The 18515-nt window shown below is 35.4% G+C and overlaps 1 protein-coding gene across 1 annotated transcript; it reads right to left on the bottom strand.

The window, feature by feature from the left end:
- Positions 1-2009: 2009 nt before the first annotated feature.
- LOC107626197 (RIBOSOMAL RNA PROCESSING 5) lies at positions 2010-18511 on the bottom strand. Its single transcript, XM_088504145.1, has 40 exons — positions 18204-18511; positions 17865-18088; positions 17220-17360; positions 16886-17056; positions 16437-16536; positions 16205-16320; positions 15968-16090; positions 15783-15854; positions 15000-15092; positions 14554-14667; positions 14291-14413; positions 13935-14120; positions 13734-13808; positions 13334-13470; positions 12716-12850; positions 12298-12443; positions 12150-12215; positions 11595-11701; positions 11392-11472; positions 11210-11284; positions 11019-11120; positions 10207-10375; positions 9958-10106; positions 9568-9651; positions 9347-9447; positions 8840-8984; positions 8591-8665; positions 8245-8398; positions 7245-7869; positions 6606-6666; positions 5290-5435; positions 5027-5210; positions 4757-4855; positions 3828-4198; positions 3573-3749; positions 3337-3433; positions 3093-3248; positions 2790-3020; positions 2622-2705; positions 2010-2525 (listed from the first exon to the last, which is right to left on the bottom strand). The coding sequence occupies exons 1-40, from the start codon at positions 18397-18399 to the stop codon at positions 2418-2420; spliced, it is 5799 nt and encodes a 1932-aa protein (XP_088360271.1). The 5' UTR covers positions 18400-18511; the 3' UTR covers positions 2010-2417.
- Positions 18512-18515: the final 4 nt, after the last annotated feature.

Below are 18515 nucleotides of genomic sequence, written 5' to 3'. Positions count from 1 at the left end.
AACACTTCACTTTTTTGAAACTATTTTGTACTGCAAATTTCTTAAGATGCATCAGTCACATTTTTTGAGTGTATGATTGCTAAAGCAGTTTTCTCATGTATTGCAGGATGCTTGTAGAATAATATAACATAAACATTGGCTCTTGATAAAGAAGCCTTTTGGAATTAAAATTCTAACTTCTAAAACTGAAATTAGGCATAGTACTGTTTAACGTACTTGAAATTGATGGGGCCGATGGTTGTTCCATGATCCGGGTCCAGCAAGATGCGGTGTCCGTTGAGGTGTACCTCAGAAACAATGTAAGGACCCTCCCATTTGGGAGCCCATTTTGGCAAAGACATCTTCCTTATTACTGTGTCTACTGATTTTTAGTATCAGATCTCCCTCTAGGAACACCCTGGGCCGAATGTGCTTGTCATAAGCTAATGCCAGTCTCCGGTGATATTCTTCCATCTTGCTTCCCACAACTTCCCTTTTTCCTTCCAACTCTTGCAACTCAGCTTCACGATCCTTTGACTTTTAGAATACGCGTCAACTCCCTACAAGTAACTGGGGTGTTCTCGTCTTCCTCCATATTCTCCAGATTTGCGAACAGAGGTGGTGAGGGGGTTCTATACCTCGTTTGATCTCTAGCCATCACGTCGAAGTGTTCCTCCCCAGTGGAGTAGCCAAGTGATTCGGGTGAGTTTTGTGAAAAATATATTAAGTGAAAAATAAAGGTTAAGATGAGAGATTCAGGGTAAGTATACTTGTGAGAAAAACACTTCTATTAATGACGAATAAGCAATACAAGAACTAATGATGAGAAATAGAGGTGGAAAACAAGTGTTGAGACCTCCACTAATGTCACAAGAGGATGAACATGCTTTAGTTTAAGGTGGACAGGGTTGGTTAATGGTTGTCAAGTGCTCTGATGGAACACCTGAATACTAGTTTTTATTCGTGAAGGTGATGAATGAAATGAAGAACAATGCGAGGAATTTTGGGAAGAGAAAGAGATGGGTTTTCTAGCTTCAGGAATAAGAAAGGTCTAGAAAAAGGTGAAAGTAAAGGTGAAGGTTTTCAGAAAAGAAGCTCTTAGAAGAGGATGAAGGTGAATGTGAAAGTAAAGGATGAAAATGGTTGCTTACAGAGATGGCTTGAGGTCCTTTTTATAGTGTAAAACCATTATCAAGAGGAAATCTATTGTCTAATGGTTTTTTAGTCTGATATTTGGTTTACTGCTTTTTCCAAGATATCTTTAGGTATTCGTGTCACCTCAAGTCTTGTCAACTGAAAAGGTAGGAAGTTGATTCCCGTACGTTAAACTAAAGCTTCTGACATGTGACATTAGTGAAGGGACATCTAGTTTGGTTTTCTTTTAACTAGATGACACCTTTACACTCCAAATTCAACCAATCCACTTCCACCAATATAGTTCTCACTAAAGAGAAATTCAGCTCTTTAAGGTGTTCTTTTGGGTTCCATCCTTTTAGCCCAATACTTTTAGGAGGAACTTAACTCTTTTTTTACTATGTTTGTAGGTCATTCTAAAAATTATGTACAAAAAAGATTTATATTTTAAGTACACAATCAAACTCAAAAAAAGAAAAAGACGATGAAGTGATCACAAAGGTTGAGGTTACAAAGTTTTAACTCTTACTTGTTATACGACGTCAAAAACCATACAACGTTATTTTGTGGTATACAGCGTGGTAATTCTTACTTGTTAAACGACGTCAAAAATCATACGTTATTTTGTGGTATATAGCGTGGCACTGATTTGCCATGTTACTGCCGGCAGCAAATCTAAATGGCCGGAAATAAGACAAGAGACCAACTCGGTGAATTTTTTACATTGTTAGGAACCTAAACGGTGCAATTGATAAGTCAAAGACTAAATCAATACATTTCGTTAATCCCAGGACTGACTTTGGAGTTTAACTCAAAATTGAGCATTTACAGTCCATTTTAATTTTTTGGGGTCTGTGAAATTAATTGTATTCGAATACACAATTCAAAACGTTACATCGTCTAATACGAAGGACAACGGGCAAAATTTGGTAAATGAGGCTGATGAACAAATGGACAAAATATTTATGATAACTAAAACTTACAGCCCAAAAGAAAAAGCAAAACTGGGCAGAAAAATAGTAAGAATACAGGTTTCTATTTCCTTTCTAATACTCAATCTAACCACCAAACTTGGTGACTGGCCAAAACACTTCTTTCCCGTACACATTTGATGGATCTAATGGCTATCCCGAACTCATTAAACATGCTCTCACGTAGTCAAATTATGGTGAACACGTTTTTTGTTCCAACAAACACTGAAATCTTGTTTTCTCTGTGATTTGTGAAGACATGTTAGCCTCAACTCAAGGACTCAACAATGGCTGCAAGCTGAGAAATTCGAAGCCAGTGCAGTGATGGTTGTATCAAGCCAGAGTATTCTCGACATATTCCATTGCCTTCTGTTTCACGGATTCAATTCGTTCTTCATCACCTTGGGACTTCTCATAATCAAGATATTTTTTAAATAAAAACTGCCAATCAAGACAACAACGACTAGTTAAGCTAAAAGGAAAGAGAGTAAAACCAAGATCAGTAAACGGGGATGGGGAATGTATATGAGTACACACCTTCATTTTCTTTGGTGGTAGGCTCAGAGTAATTGCCCTTTCAAAAAGTGCACGAATTACATCTGCATCTTTGTGTTGGATCTCCTGTTAAAAGTACAGGGGAATGTTAGCTTCAGATTGATACTAATAAAGTAATAATAGACAGAATATTTGTGATGAAGGGTATACTTGATCTAGATAGACACTCCACAAGTCTGTTCTCTTTGGGTATTCCCGTAAAATTCCTTCGAACAATGATCGTCCTCTGTCGGGAACCCCAATCTTGAATTCTTGAATAGCTGCCTGAGAAATAAATTTAATATGCTTGCGCCTTGGTAGGCTTAACAAAGCACGGTTGATAACAGGTTGAACTCCATCCTGGTTTTGCTTCAAAAGACTTTGTACACGTCTCAACCAAACCTAAAATCCAGTGCAGAGTAAGTTGCATACATTTTTTCATTATGAAGTTTGTTTTATTTGAACACACAATACCTTGCAAGAATGCTTGAACTTCTTTGTCATTTTATTGAGAAGTTCATCAGCCAAGTTTTGTTGTTCAGTCCTCTCATACAGTCCCAAAAGTGCTAGATATACTTTTTTGGGATCATTGTACTGCAGAGCTCGTTGAAAAACTTTCATAAGAGCCTCCTACATACAGAATTTTAGGTAAGGATACAGCAAGATAGAACATCAGAGACCGATGTAGTGAATTTAAATTGCACACACTCTCTCTTACCTCTTTAGGATTTCCAAATTTATTTTCTAAATTAAAGAAAGCCTTCCAGATGTTGAGCTTCTCATCCTCTTCTCTAATATTTATTGTCCGCAAAGCCCTATAAAATTTTGGAAGCAGAACAGGACGACAAATTCAGATGACGGGAAAAATACAGAATGATGAATTACTGTGCAAACCATTTATGCGGAGTGTCTGTGAGGGGGTTGTTGGAAATTCAAGGCACCAATTGTATGTACCTTTCAGCAATAGAGCGGGCTTTCTCAACATCAGCCAAAGAAATCATGAAGTCCATATATTTTATCCAGATGAAACTGCTATTAGGAGAGCTTCTAACCAGCTTTTCAAACTCATCAGCTGTTCTTGGTACATCCTCCTCCAGTAGTCTTTCCTCTGCAGCCCTTATCTGTTTCTCCCTGTACAAGTATGGCTGCTATGTATTAAAAGTTGAAAATAATAAAAACTCACATCAGCATTCCATGTATTACACTGACCTTTCTTCCTTTGCTTTTTTCTTTTCGCGCCTCTTTTTCTTTTCATCTATTATGCCTTCATCATTCGAATGCTCTTCACTTTGACGATTGGTGTTATTTATATCAATTTTGTCTAAGTCATCAAGGGAAACATCTAATGGTGGAATGGACGCCCTTTCTTCTGCTCGTGAAAGAATTGGGAGTTGATCAATTTCATCTAAAATTTCCATATCAGAGGTTCCAGGAACACTGCTAGTCATCAAATCCATAGATGTCATTCTATCAGCAAGAGGTTCATCTGATTGTTGATCTGAAGGTATTCCATGTGCATATTCATCTCTCATATATGAATTCTTCATTCCCAGAGAAATTCTCTGTTTTACTTCATCCACCTGATAAGATATAAGGAAAAATGCATGTAAAACGAAACTGATCAAGCATGAAGCTATGAGGTGTAGTACAACAAATTCAAGGATGCCAATATCATGATTCATTGATTCTATGTAATTTTTTTGGCATGGCTTCAATTGTTTGATTGAAAAAAGGGTTTGCAATAAACACACTTGTCTGTAATTCTGAATGGCAGTTATCTAGCACTCTAGTTGGTGGACCAAATTTTGAGATAAATTGGATGGTTTAGAGTCTAAATAAGTTAATAAATAGCATAACTGTGTTACAAAAGATTCATCTTTTATAAAAAAATATATATATTGAGAACAAATTAAACCATTCTGTCTTCATTATAATGCGCACCTGAACCATTAACACATAACCTGACTGGAGATGAATAAGTTACAGAAAATATAGATAGATTTTCAAGCTAGACCTTTCCAAGCATACAACATACATGGAGCTATTCGCTTTAACTGGGTAGAAGTTTTGGTGCCAATTAAAGCACACGAAGAAGGCTATTTCCAATATCATACTTGAAGTTTATGGACATGAATTACCTTCAATACTCTTGCATTTACATGCTGTCCAACTCTATACTCTGTTTCAATGTTCTCAATAGTATCATCAGAAACTTCTGATATATGGCACAATCCAACCTAAACATCGAAGGAGCATATCAAAGTGAGTTAACAGAACCAAGTTATCACTAATATTTTCTTTTTTTTTCTAAAAAAGCACGAGAATGATAGAATACATTTTAACTTGACCACAAGATTTCATATTACAAATACATGGACCACAAATCGATTCAAAGAATGTCAAAATACCATGTTTGTGTCATCAACTGTAATGAATAAACCATACGGCTCAATACGCTTAATCCTTCCAGATATTACATCTCCAACTTGAAGTTTACTCAAATCCAGAATTTCAAAATTGGATTTCCTGGGACCACTTGATGTCCTCAATGTAACTTCAACACGATTTAAAGGGGGCTCCACGGATATAACCCTGTTAGTTGCAATCTTAGTACATCTCTTCATTTACATCATATTAGAAAATGGAGAGAAACAAAATGTGAGATGCTTACCTGCCAACTACAAGCTTTCCAACAGGAAATTCTTTCTCAGGATCTTTGACAAACTCATTGGACAAATTACATAGAAGAATTTTCGCATCAATCTTTCGTGAAAGTGAAATGAAGCAACCTTTTGGTGTGACATTCTTAACATAACCCTAGCCAAAAGAAGACATTTATTCAAATAAAAACCTTAATCCAAATTATGAAATCCAATGTTCAGGTAAAAGTTCAAAGAGAAAAAACAAACAACTCACACCACAATCCACACTTAGATTTAGCAACCAAATCTCAAGATGGCAGATCATCACAGAGAGCAACACTTAAAAGTACCAATTTTACAACAGGTGAAATAGCATTACTGATTTAGAAGTTTTGCAACTGCTTTATGAATCTTATTAAGTATACAAATAAAAAATCGAAAAGTAATATGGTTTTGAAATTAAGTCTCGGAACCTTCATCAATATATTTAAATCAACAGCAACTAGCAATCACGTACTGCACCAATCCTATTTATATATTTGAGTGGCTGATAAAGTCAAATTCACAATCTATTACACCAAGACATTCTTAAAATAGACAAAAAAAATACTACAAATGAAACTTTAGTTTTTTAAAGAGATATGGTAACTAGAGAATTTTAGGTCATCGTGTAATCAAAATGCAAAACATTATATATCACAAGATAATCACCAAAAAAAAAAAGAGCACTTGCATTTAGAAAAGGTTAATGTACTCTTTATACAGAAGGAAATTGCAGAAGAGAAAAAAATATTACAAAATTAAGGAATCCATTTAGTCATGAACTAAATACAACGTAAAAGGTAAGTTGAGCAAAATCATCAAAACTCCCAATCTCCAAGGGGTTATCTTTATTTGTAACAAGTATCTGATGTTGCTTCATTTAGCCATTCAAGTTGTACATCTCAGCTTCCCAACAAAATTGAATAAGAAAATGAAGGCAACATCGAAAAATTAATCCCAACAATCATGTAAAGTTATCATGAAGAAAAGTTCAACTCAAGCACATAAGTGAAGAACAATCCTTTAAAGAGTAACAATTTAAAAAGCAATAGCAAATGATAGCCCATTAAAAATTTTCATCTTCAAAAATCATCTAAGTTTTTATACAGAGATAATATTTGGCACCTCAAAATAACAGAGTATCACTAGCCATGTAAATGATGAATACTACGGTTACTACCAGCTTTTAACAGCTTAAACTCCATCTAACAAGACTAAGTGCATATCCCAGATTAAAGAAGCTCAAGCACAGCCCTAGAAAGAAGGCAATCAATAATAACTTCAGAAGAAATGAAACTAGTACCTTTACAACCATATCAGGATGAATATCTTCAATCATCTCCACACATTTACCATTATCATGCCTGAGAAACCATTATTAATAATATTCAACACAATCAACAATAACAACAACATTATTAATAGAAGAATGTCATAGAAATCGTATCCATATTAAAAAATAGATAAACAAAATTTACCCATCATTGCAATAAATTCAAAAGTGTACGCATGCAGCAAACATACACAAGAACAGAAAATCAATTCTTTCAAGATCCATACCATAGATATTGTGATTCAAAATCAAATTTGACGGAAAAAGAGTTGTTTAATTTCAAAGTATAGATTAATTAGCATAGGTAAAGAATATACATCCAAAGTAAAGCCATTCAAGAGGAGGATAGTCCTTTTATAAAAAACTACATTATATAGGCAGACTACAAAAGAACTTCCCAACAAATGATAAAGTTGAGATGAATTGATTTGTTGGGATATGAATGAGGGAATATATGTTCTTAATGTCTGAAAAAGGATACACTGAATAATTTTAATTGTACAAATGAAAGAAAAACAAATACATATATTAAGACGCATTCAGAGTTCAGACACGTGAATTTAATAGTGACTGCAATAAATAACGGGCTATGGATTAGTAGTTACTTACCCAGTGCTTTGAACATCTTCAGAATCTTGAGAAAGCATCCCTCTTGAAGAACGTAATGATAAGTCAACATGAACAGTACCCCTGACAGTTTGACTGACTTCAAGAACTACACATTTGACAAACTGCCCTTCATGATATCCAGATAATGGGTCAGGCACCCATGTATCTGTGAGCTCAGTAAAGTGGACCTTCCCATAGATATATGGACCAATTTGGACAAGCAACCCACCAACACCTGAAAGTATTTTAGAAATCCTACCGCCTAAAATATCTCCTTCATGAATATACATTGTTAATTCCGCATGCACAACATTGTTTTGTGGCTCATCACTAGTTCTGCACGGGAGAGTAGATAAGGGACGTTGAATTAACCGCATTAGTTTCTTGTCCAAGTTAATACTCACAACATAACCAGAAACAAGTTGTCCAACATGAAATCGATTCTGGAAATCTTGAAGCTCTCTGGGTTCAAAAGCACTATCAAGAACATGTAGCTGGGCACTAACATTGCGAGATATCGCCAACCAGACCCATTCACTTTCTACTTTATATACATAACCAGCAACACATTGCCCAATTTCAAAGTCAAGATTACCAGATTCATTTTCTCCAATGTCACTGGAACCTGCATTGAATTAGAGGATTAAATACTAAAAATTGAAAGATAATGAGAAAATTTAACATTAATAAAAGACCAATGTTTTTTTTAAGGAAAAAAATTAAATAGACAGGATTCCCAAATTGCAACATAGAATACCAAACCAAAGCTAAACAAAAGTGGGAGAGAAAATGGAATTGCCTAATTTGCAATTAACAAATAACTGATGTCAGTAAATACTTCAGATACGAAATGATACTGCACACTATGTTGCTGCATTCAGAACAAAAACAAATTACTAGTCATTGAAGTTCACAAGCCTTAATCTATATCCCCCTACTTGTGCAGTGGCCAAAATTTTCAATAATTCATATCCTTTTCAATTTACTAGGAAAAACTTGCCTGCAATTATTTTAGGTTTGACTGACAACTCCCACTGTGAGCCCTTTCTGTAGCTATGTTTTTCATTAGGCTTTGCAACAATTCTTGCTGTCACTGTTTGCCCTATTTTATAGCAGGAAAACGGATTTTCTAAATCATTTACATCATCGTGTACCTGCCAGAAGATAGGAAAAAGAGTAGTTATAAATATGCTAATAATAAGCAAACGAGAAATGGGATAAGCATTGAGACATGTCTACAATAGGAGGATGGTGGAAGCCCCATACATTGGGCTACCCGTTCTAGATAACAAAACTACAAATGAAAATGCTAATTCAAATAGAAACAAGAAGCAAAACAGAAGTACCTCCGATATGTGCACCCTGCCATGTAGACCAATGCCGAACTTAACTTTAAGTTCAAGAGATCTGATTTCAGTAATCTGCGAAAATTCATGAAACACGTTCCTTTAGTGTACAAGTCACAAGACCAAAGACTACAAAAATTTGAATAAGAAATTCTAGCCACGATCACAAGACCAAAGACTACAAGAGATAGCATATGAAAATGACAATAAAGAATCAACAAGATCAATGAACAAAACAAACCCACATACCTCTGCCTCAACCAGAGACCCAACATTATAGATGGACCTTTTCTTCGCTCTTTTGGAACTAGATGTCTCGTTAGCATCATTAAGAAGTAAAAGCAACCTTCCTGAAGTTTCAGGACTTGGAAAAGCCATAACAGTAGCCACAACACTGACCAAGTAAATCATGCTAAGTATGAGGTGAAGCATTATAATTAAGAAACATAAAATTTCAACAAAAAATGGAATGCATAAAAGTGCATATACGTCATCTTTTAAACCGTTGAAATATATTCAAAAAATCATGTCTAATATACTCCAGTGACATTTCAATACCCGTTGTTGGACATGAACATTCTCAAATACCAATTACCATATTCAATCAGAATTCTCCTAAGCATCAACCGGCATGAAGGAGAGAAGTGAGGGTTTGCACGATGATAACACTAATACATAGCAATTCTAATGCCATGGTAGAACAGGATAAAATAAACATGAATGGACGAGCAAATAGCTTCAACCCATTTTCCTCACCTCTGTCCATTTAGGAACTTTTTCTGGGGGAACCTTTGAGTATTATAGTCAGAAACGGATGCATATCCTATGATGTAATTATTCTCCGGTATTGATACGACCTGATTTGGAGATAAAAATTTAGATATAGGACGTTAATATGCATTTAGAAAACAGCAAAAAAAAAAAAAAAAGAAAACCTTCACTAGAAGGCTAACTTGAATGAAAATGTGAACACTTGCCAAGTAGTTTTCTTTGACAATCTCCACTACTGCATTTACTGTCTGATGCAACACCAAGTCCTTCAGTGACTCTCTTCGACGTTTCTGGTATAGAAGGCATGCATGACATTAATATGGACAAATAGTCAAGAAGGAATGATGGTAGGGGACTCATGCAACAGGCCTCCCATTCAGGGAAAAAAGACCTTACCGATAACCAAATATAAAACCCCATCTCTTTTCTATCTGTGGTGGACAAACCAGGATTATAGAGAAGAAAGAACATAATAGAGACAGAGAGAGAACTAAATCTCTGGTCTCCATGCCATTAAATTTTCATTAAAATTTTATCTCAACTCTTCTTAGCCATGTTCAACACAAATGTAAAACAGCAGGGAGAGTAAGCTGAACCTTTTTGGTGGAATGACTTATGGAGCTTCTTTCTTCAGATCTTTTAACGAATTCTGGTTTTAGAGTTAAATCTACAAGCCGTTCTGCTTTCGCAACATCAAGAACCACTGCTTTCACAACAGAGCCTTTCGCCAAGGTAGTTCCTGCCACTACAAGATTATATTGCAATAAGTAGTAGTAGCTGCACTTAACTAAGAATCACCCAACTTGTAATGCTCGGTAACTAAATGACATAGATGAGGAACTTACACTGGTAAGTGGTGATAAAACCGAAAACATCATTATACTTCTCAAAGCTTACAACAATTCCCACATCTTTAACATCCTCGACTTTACCTTCAGCAACTGCACCAAAGCTAAATCCTTCATCCCACTTCAAATCAGATGCACCATAGCCCATGTTTTGCAGCTTAGAAATCTACGTTCAGAGACACAGAGGATTAGATGCATTACATAAGGGGTTGATGTAATAGTGATTCCTGAGAGGAAATCAGAGAGAAAAATATGATGACAACAGGCTAATAAAAAAATCACAGAACATAGATATAAACATTTAGGAAATGTTATTATATTAAAACACAGACTGTTACAAAGACTGCTACAGGAAAAAGCAGAGAGACAGGAAGTGCAAATTAAAATATTTAGAGGTCTCCTTCTTTCAACCACCCCCCACCCCAAAAAAAAAAAGAAAAAAGAAAAAAGAGAACAAATAAGTTTTTGTTCTCTTTTTTAACTTTTGAGAAACAGCAAGTATGTCAAAATGAGTTTTTAACTTTTGTAGATTAAAAAACAATAAAATCAAATGTAGATGAGCAATAACATAGGCAAACTACACCAATTTTGTTAAAATATTGGACCCGGGCGGTAATTGTAATGCACTAACACATTACCTGTTATTACACTGATACTTCATTATTGCATCTATAAACAAGGGTAACCATGCACGTGTGCATGAACAAGTTGTATACAATGTATAACATATATATTAGAATTTAAAATTATAAATGACATTGCATAAAAATAATATTAGGGGTATGTGGTGATTAACTAAATATCCATGCCTTTTCATCCATAATAAAGTAGTCTTGAAGAAAGGATGCATCTGTAGAAGAACATAATGTTTGCTTTAGTGAGAGTGTTACTCTGCCTCTTTCAGTATTGATCTGAAGAACAAACAAATTAAAGATTAAATATTATTTAACCTGCATTAGGTGTTTGCAAATATTGAATTTACCACCCGAAGTATACCAACCTCGGACACATTACTGCGGACGGATTGCCCAATCTGATAGGCTTCTAGAATATTGGTTTTCTGGTCATCAGCAGCCTATACAAAACTCAGTCATAAGATCAGACTATCATATGGAGAATACGAACATAAATAAACAGGAGAAAAAGAAAATAAGGCAAGAAGGCAGTCATAGGAATGAATACCTTTTTCGATGGAGCCAAACCTGTAAAGGAACCAAGGAAACGGACAAAGCAGCCAGCCTCATTTATGTTGCAAATGTAGCCCTGCTCCAGACAAGATTCAATCAATTGATCATAGCAAGCAAGAAACAACAACAACAACAATAATAAAATGACATGCGTATAACAAAAATTGTACAAAAAGAAATTCATATATGTCGACTTACATGCACAACAGAGTTCAGATGCATCTGACTAATATCTGAAGGAATCTGCTGAGCAGATTTAATAAGCGAACTTTTGGCAGATAGAATCAAATTGCTCCCCTTAATATCTACATTGATTTTAGGAATTCAAAAAAAAAATCAATCACAAGTTAGCGAGATACCTTACCAACTTTATATATGATAATGGAACAATCTGCTTGATGCTGAAGCATCTAACTACTCAACTTACAAAGAAAACAAAAAAAGGAAACGCCACAAAAAATTCAATATAATGGTCTAGTTAAGTGGGTGAAAGGCCTCTCAAAAAAGACCTGGAAAGATCAGGCCAAAAAACAAAATGAGGAATCCCAAACACTGCTGACTGCTAAGGAGACAAGATACTTATGCTCTAAGGTAAGAGAGCAAGAATGATGGCTAGAATGATGCATGCCAACCAGATAGGCCCCGGAGAGTGTGGTACCACCAATGAAAGAGACTCAGGGCGGAAAATGCAACGGGAGAGAAACAAGCCGCTAAAAATGCACAGAAACAAACTGCTATAGGTGTCAAACATACCTAGAACCAGTAGTTGATCAAAACTATATCCAGGTTTTAATCCAGATTTCATCAAATTAGCTTGCCCTGCATGAAACATGGCTATAATCAGCAATGCAATTTTTTACAGAGCAATGGAAAGCCTATATCATGAATAAACAAATCATACCAAGATGATCTGCCAAGTGTTCCAAAGATATGGTACCCCACGAAAAACCACTTGCATTGACATAAACAACTACAGAATTTGTTGTTATTCTGTCAATAACTCCAGAAACAAGGCTGCCCAACCTAACCTTATCCTCCTCCGCAACCCTGCAATTTTGAAGTGTTGCGTTAATCATAGCTGGACATCCATCTAATAAGTTAACATAACAACTACAACAAATAGGCCTAATCCCGTTTGTTGGTGTTAGCTACATCAAATCAGCAGATAGATTCACATAAATCTTGAATGCATAAGTTGCATTTTTAACATTTGGTAGGTAAGATAAGATATCCTCCAGAAAGTGCAGCCACTAGTAAATAAATCAATTTAAATCAAACTGAGAGTAAAAGTGGGATAGAGAAAGTAAAGAGAATCATACCTTTTGGGCTTTATTATGAAACTAAGGTTGATCCTCCGTAAAGCAGAAATGGAGCTTATTACACGGCATTTGACAACTTGTCCAACATTATAAACTGCACCAGGATCAACTCCTGGCTCTAATCCAAGTTCAGACCTGCACTTTAATCAAAATAATACATCGAATTATAACAAGTCCTTCATTTTTTTTCCACGAGGAGGGGGGGGGGGGTGTTGAAGAACACATACACTCACAGTCACATATGATAAGAGAGAACATTAATCCCCCCCCACCCCACAATTGACTAGCACAAAGGCAAGCCTAAAATACAAAAATAAACTAGAAGGAATGTATCTGATAAGGGATTCAAATGAAATTGCCTAACATATAATTTACCTTGTTATGGAAATAAGAAAAACTGACTGATTTTGAATATTCCAACAATAAATCAATGGCATGTGAACTTATGTACATCTCAAATATGATGTTTATCATGAAAAAGTCAGAAAGGTGAAGAAATGAAGATGAAATTCATGTTCTTAAAAGAAGATCATATATTACTCAGGAAGCAACAGTAACCAATTCTGGTCACAGATTGGAGGTTTTAAATTTGTAGAACAGATAAATAGTAAGACTTGCCTCGGAGCAAATCCTTGAACCCCATTGTAAAACCGCACAAAACATCCATGGGCTTCAATCTTTGTTATCCATCCATGAGTTATCAAACCCTCAGTTGCATCCGTAAATGAACTAATAATCGGCAGTTTCGATTTAACCTGTAAAAGGGCCATATATCTGAATCAGAATTGAATATGTGAGACCGATACTTCTGATGATTTTGATTCATTGCATGTGGTTCCTTTGAAAGGTTCGGTGAACACTTGCTAAGGGTCTGCTTTATTTCTTGTGAACCTTCTTTTTTGTATTCCATACATAACAATTTTTTTTAGCAAAATATTTGTGTGTGTGGTTTTTTTTGTAAATCCTACATAATTGAACAAAGTGGAAGAGGAAAGAAGGTTTGTACTATCGAACATACAAGAGTTTTTTTGTGTGTAACCGTCACCATTTTCTTTTTGCGACCAAGCACACGAAATACTAATTCCGCTCCCACCTGTACCAAAATCCAGCCAGAGGATTCAGTTATGAAAATGTTTAGTCTGCCCCGATGAGAGACTTATGGCCTATACATAAGAAAAAATGACAATGCTAAAAAGCACATATATAACTAGAATGAAACCTTGAATTTCTTTCGAGGCTTTGTAATATCTAATTCAGACATATGATTAAGAGGACAGAGTGCCTTCACACCCCCAGGAATTTGCACTATAGCATGATCGCCGTCAACCCTGACAATCTTAGCCTTCACTACCATCCCTGGCATTGCATCAGAATGAGTGAACACAGATTCTTCAAGAGCACTAGGCTGCATGATATGAAATTCAGGAAATCATATCACTAAAAATGATACCGAAATATACAAATAGTCAAATAGTTAGATACAGAATACATAGCGGAAGAGTAATGCTAACGCAAAAAGCATTGCAATAATTGAACTATCATCTTCAACTTAGAAGATGGAAGCAGAATGACAACCTTCAAACTTCCTATAGCAAGTCCTTCCAAAAGCCTTAATCCCTGAATACGAACTCGAACATGATTACCTTCCTTGTACTTTTTCTCAAGCTTTTGGATCTCTTCCTCATCAAAATCAACAATCTGTCAAGATCAATTTTAATTATCATTCACATTTTGTGTAATGTGGTAAGCCTTAATCACAATAGTTAGCTGACTTGATTCTCATCTGTAATGAAAGAACTGCACTTTGTATCATTAATACTAGTCGAGAAAATACATACACTGACAAAAGCAGGAGCTGACTCTGGAATTGAAGGAACTTCAAGGAACAATCCGGCTCCTCTATCTACCCTGACAACTTTAGACTCATCATATATATCTCCAATGTTAACATGCTGCACAAGAGTTGATTACATTAAAAGGCACATTCACTTTTGGACTTCGCTAATAAATGGAGGGGGGACTTGCGCCACTAAATTGGTATTACTTCACAGCATTTGTTTTTCTTTTTTCTTTTTTTTGTTTCTTTTTTTTGTGAGAGAATATTATCTTCAATTCTGAATATCCATAATCTGAACCGGGAAATATTAAACAAGAAATGTGACAGAACAAATACATTTGCAGGTTAATAATAGAGGAAAAAGGAATGGATAAGAAAACTATTAATTCCACATTACGTGAAACACCCACACCAAGAAGCACCAACATATATGATTCATATACTTACAAAGGGAGGAATCTTGTTATGAACAAGATGTGGATTAAGTGTCAAGCCAACAGCTCTACTTGATGGATCAATAAATAGAATTCGAGCAATAACCTAGAAAAATAACAAGGAACTTATGTAACTTCCAGTGGAAGTAATAGCCAATAGCATGATCGCACAACATCATAGACCATAAACAAAAAAGTCATGTCCTTGAACTTGTGTGAAGACACCTCTCATGATGAAGAATTAAAATATGAAGCTACAAGTACAAGAAACAACAAAGTTAACTTAGCAATGTATTACAACGAAAATGAAAATCCTAGCATGTCAACAAATGATGAGTATGAAACATTGGTTTCTAAGTGAAGAGTGAATATGAATAAAACAAGGAGACTTTCTCTTTCTAAGAGGAAAAGATCTCACCCAACAAAAAAAAAAAAGTGTCATACTTTAACTCCAGATGTCAATGAAAAAGCATTCTAAACTGCATTTACCTACTACTGTATTGCTTTTCTTAAAATATCTTTGGTTTGTGTTTTCATTTTCTTTTTTCAGTTTTTATTTGTGTGTGTATGAAGAAAAAAAGTGAAACCAGGAAATAAAAACCGAATACAGGATTGCATTGTTTTACTATTCTCAATTTTTTTTCTTTACAAAATCCTAAAAGTAGAAAACATTTTATCAAATCAAATAGGCTCTAAGCTTTTATTTTCTCAGTTTCTTTTTTGGCAGATGTAACAGTTGTATTTCAGTGCAAAACAAGTTGCATTCACTGCATACAAATATCAAAATCAAAAGTACCTTCTGAGATTCACTGTATAAATCCTTCCAGTTTTTTGTAGGATAGCTTGTTTGCAAGTGAAACAGATCAACCTGCAATGGAAAAGTTCCAAAACTTAACTCTTAAATGCACTGGGTTTGTCTTGAAAATTTATTGGCTCTAAGTATACTGTATGCCTTTACAGACAAAGTTAGGATAGGCTTACAGTTCCAGTGAAGTATGTGAGAAATGACAACATAACGCCATTCTCAAGAATTGACTTCACACGTGCATTAACCATCATCCCTGGAACTAGAATATCAATTGATATACCTTTAAGATCCTTGGTCTGCATATAATGTACAAAGGAACTGACAATCAGAAGGGAAGGTGAGACCGTGAGAATCATAAAGATAGAAAGAAAAGCCCAAAATTGAACATAACAAATAGAGAGGAATCTTACCACACTTTTGGACATTATATCTGGGTCAGAACTCAAGTAAACCACCTTACGAACTTTATCAACACTCTTAACCAACCGTTGTATAAGTTGCCCAATTTTTACCTCATTTCCCTGGCCTTCTCAGACAACAAAAGAAAGGGGGGGGGGGGGGGGGGAGATAAAACTATTAAGAACAAGACCTAAACATGCTATACACGATAAAGAGGAATTCACAACAGTCGGGTGACATTACCAGTCAAGCTATTTTTTGGTAAGAATCCTGTGAAAGAAGGTAGACCAAAGTGAAGAATGTAACCATGATCTTCAATGCTTTTCACATATGCATCAAGAACCTACACGTATACAGTGCACAGAAGTTGCCAAAATTCATTTTTAAATAAATATAAGCCCAACAAAACCAGTGGCAAAAGATAAAAATGGAAGAAGCATGTGTGCAGCGTGTGCAAAACCGTTACAAGTCATTTATGACCTACAAAATAGTTGCTCTAAACTTACCAAAGAGATTTAGTAAAAGGAAGTTGGATACTAAATCTTCTCAGTCCCCTTTATATATATATATAGATTTTTCCTTCAATAACTTATGAAATGAGACTTTAAACCAGAAAAAAAATGGAGGCTTTTATATATATAAATAAAGAAAGGTTAACAACAAAATTTCCGTATGTGAAAAAATTGGCTTACCATGCCTTCTTGAACAACATCTAAGTTCATGTTCTTGTGCAACAAAGAAAGACACAAAGAAAGCCAAATTTTTCTACTTCCTTTATCCTTGTTGTCATGGTCCAATCTTACTACAACACAAGAAACCAGCTGTCCAACAGAGAATACACTAGAAAGGAAGCTTTCCCCAACCTGATGCCAGCAAGTGCATATCAGAGAGAAGCTCTAGTTGCAAAATAACAACAATGGCTTATAGAATATAGAACCATTAATCCAGAAAATGTAAGGACATTGAGAGGTAAAAAATCGTACTTGATTGAAAAGGAAAAGAAAAAACAAATTCTTTTATACACACCTCGATTTCATTATCAAAAATAGGATCCACCACATCTGAACAATGAACTAAACCACGTAATCCCCCTGGTAAACTAATTACAAGGTCTTTCTCATTTACTTCAGCAACAGCTCCCCAAAGCTTCATTCCTGGAGTTATATTCTGGCATACATGAGATCAAAGCATTTATCCACAACTCAGAGACAGACTAATAATAATAATAATAATAATAATAATAATAATAATAACAATAACAATAATAATAATTCGGTATAGCAGAAGCCACTCAATTCAAATAAATGGTATTTGTAAAGAGTAAGAATACAGCATGATTTTGAACTCTATGAAAGAAAGATCAGGCATATCAATGTACACAAAAGATTTTTTAAAAATTTAGTCTTTCAACAGTTAAGTTAATTCGTCATCTCACCAACACATACTCAGAATTTCCATATTTTGCAGATGCAGCTGATTGACATGTATACTATATGCACCGCTTTTTAGGAACTGCACTCTAAATTTTCCACTCTCAAAAGCGGCACAAATAATTCAACATAATTTAGACATATAAACTAAATTACTACTAAGTAGTAAGATTTCGATTGACATAAAAATTAGAAGGAAAAATAAAACATTCCTCCACTGAACAAAGCTTCTTCAACCTACCCCAAGAGTGATTTTATTGACGCGCTTCGGCAATTTCCCGGTGACAGTATCGCCGAAGAGCGTGCCCCAATCATCTGCAGCTTCATCTCTCTTCCTCAGCGTATTCTTCCCTTTCTTCCTATTCCACTGATTCAGCTTCTTCCTTTTATCGGAACCGAACTCGTGGTAACCAAACACTTCACGGTCATCTCCATCATCCTTTCGCTTCGTCGGAACTTCTCTGCCTGAAAACATATAATGCAAAACAAAACAAAACTTCACATCCAATCCAAACCAAGCAAAAGTTCAAACTCAAATGCAAAGCCAGACTCATAGAACGAAGCTTCTGGAAGTTTCGACCTCGAGGGAAATCAGGAACTTCATCTTCCAGCTGCAAAGCTAGAGCTTCTGACTTCTTCTTCGCCGTTGCGGCGTCGTGTTGCTCTTCCCTCTTTGGTTTAGAAATTTTCTTAGACGATTTATCCATTCTTGGCTTGTTCTCTTTGTTGTTGCTGTTCTTCTTCTTCTTCTGCCATTTTTTCGAGTTCGGTGCCATCTTCTATTATGTTTCTCAGCGCTGCGTTTAGAACACGGATTCAGGGTTTACGAACAAGGGTTTTAGGTTGAGAAGAAGAAGAAGAAGAAAAATAACACTAACTAGCAACTACACTT

The sequence above is a fragment of the Arachis ipaensis genome, chromosome B2, assembly GCF_059453495.1.
Source record: "Arachis ipaensis isolate K30076 ecotype BB chromosome B2, ASM5945349v1, whole genome shotgun sequence".
In the NCBI taxonomy this organism is placed as follows: Eukaryota; Viridiplantae; Streptophyta; class Magnoliopsida; order Fabales; family Fabaceae; genus Arachis; species Arachis ipaensis.
The sequence above is the reverse complement of the archived record's forward strand: the minus strand, read 5'-3'. Positions and strand labels throughout refer to the sequence as shown.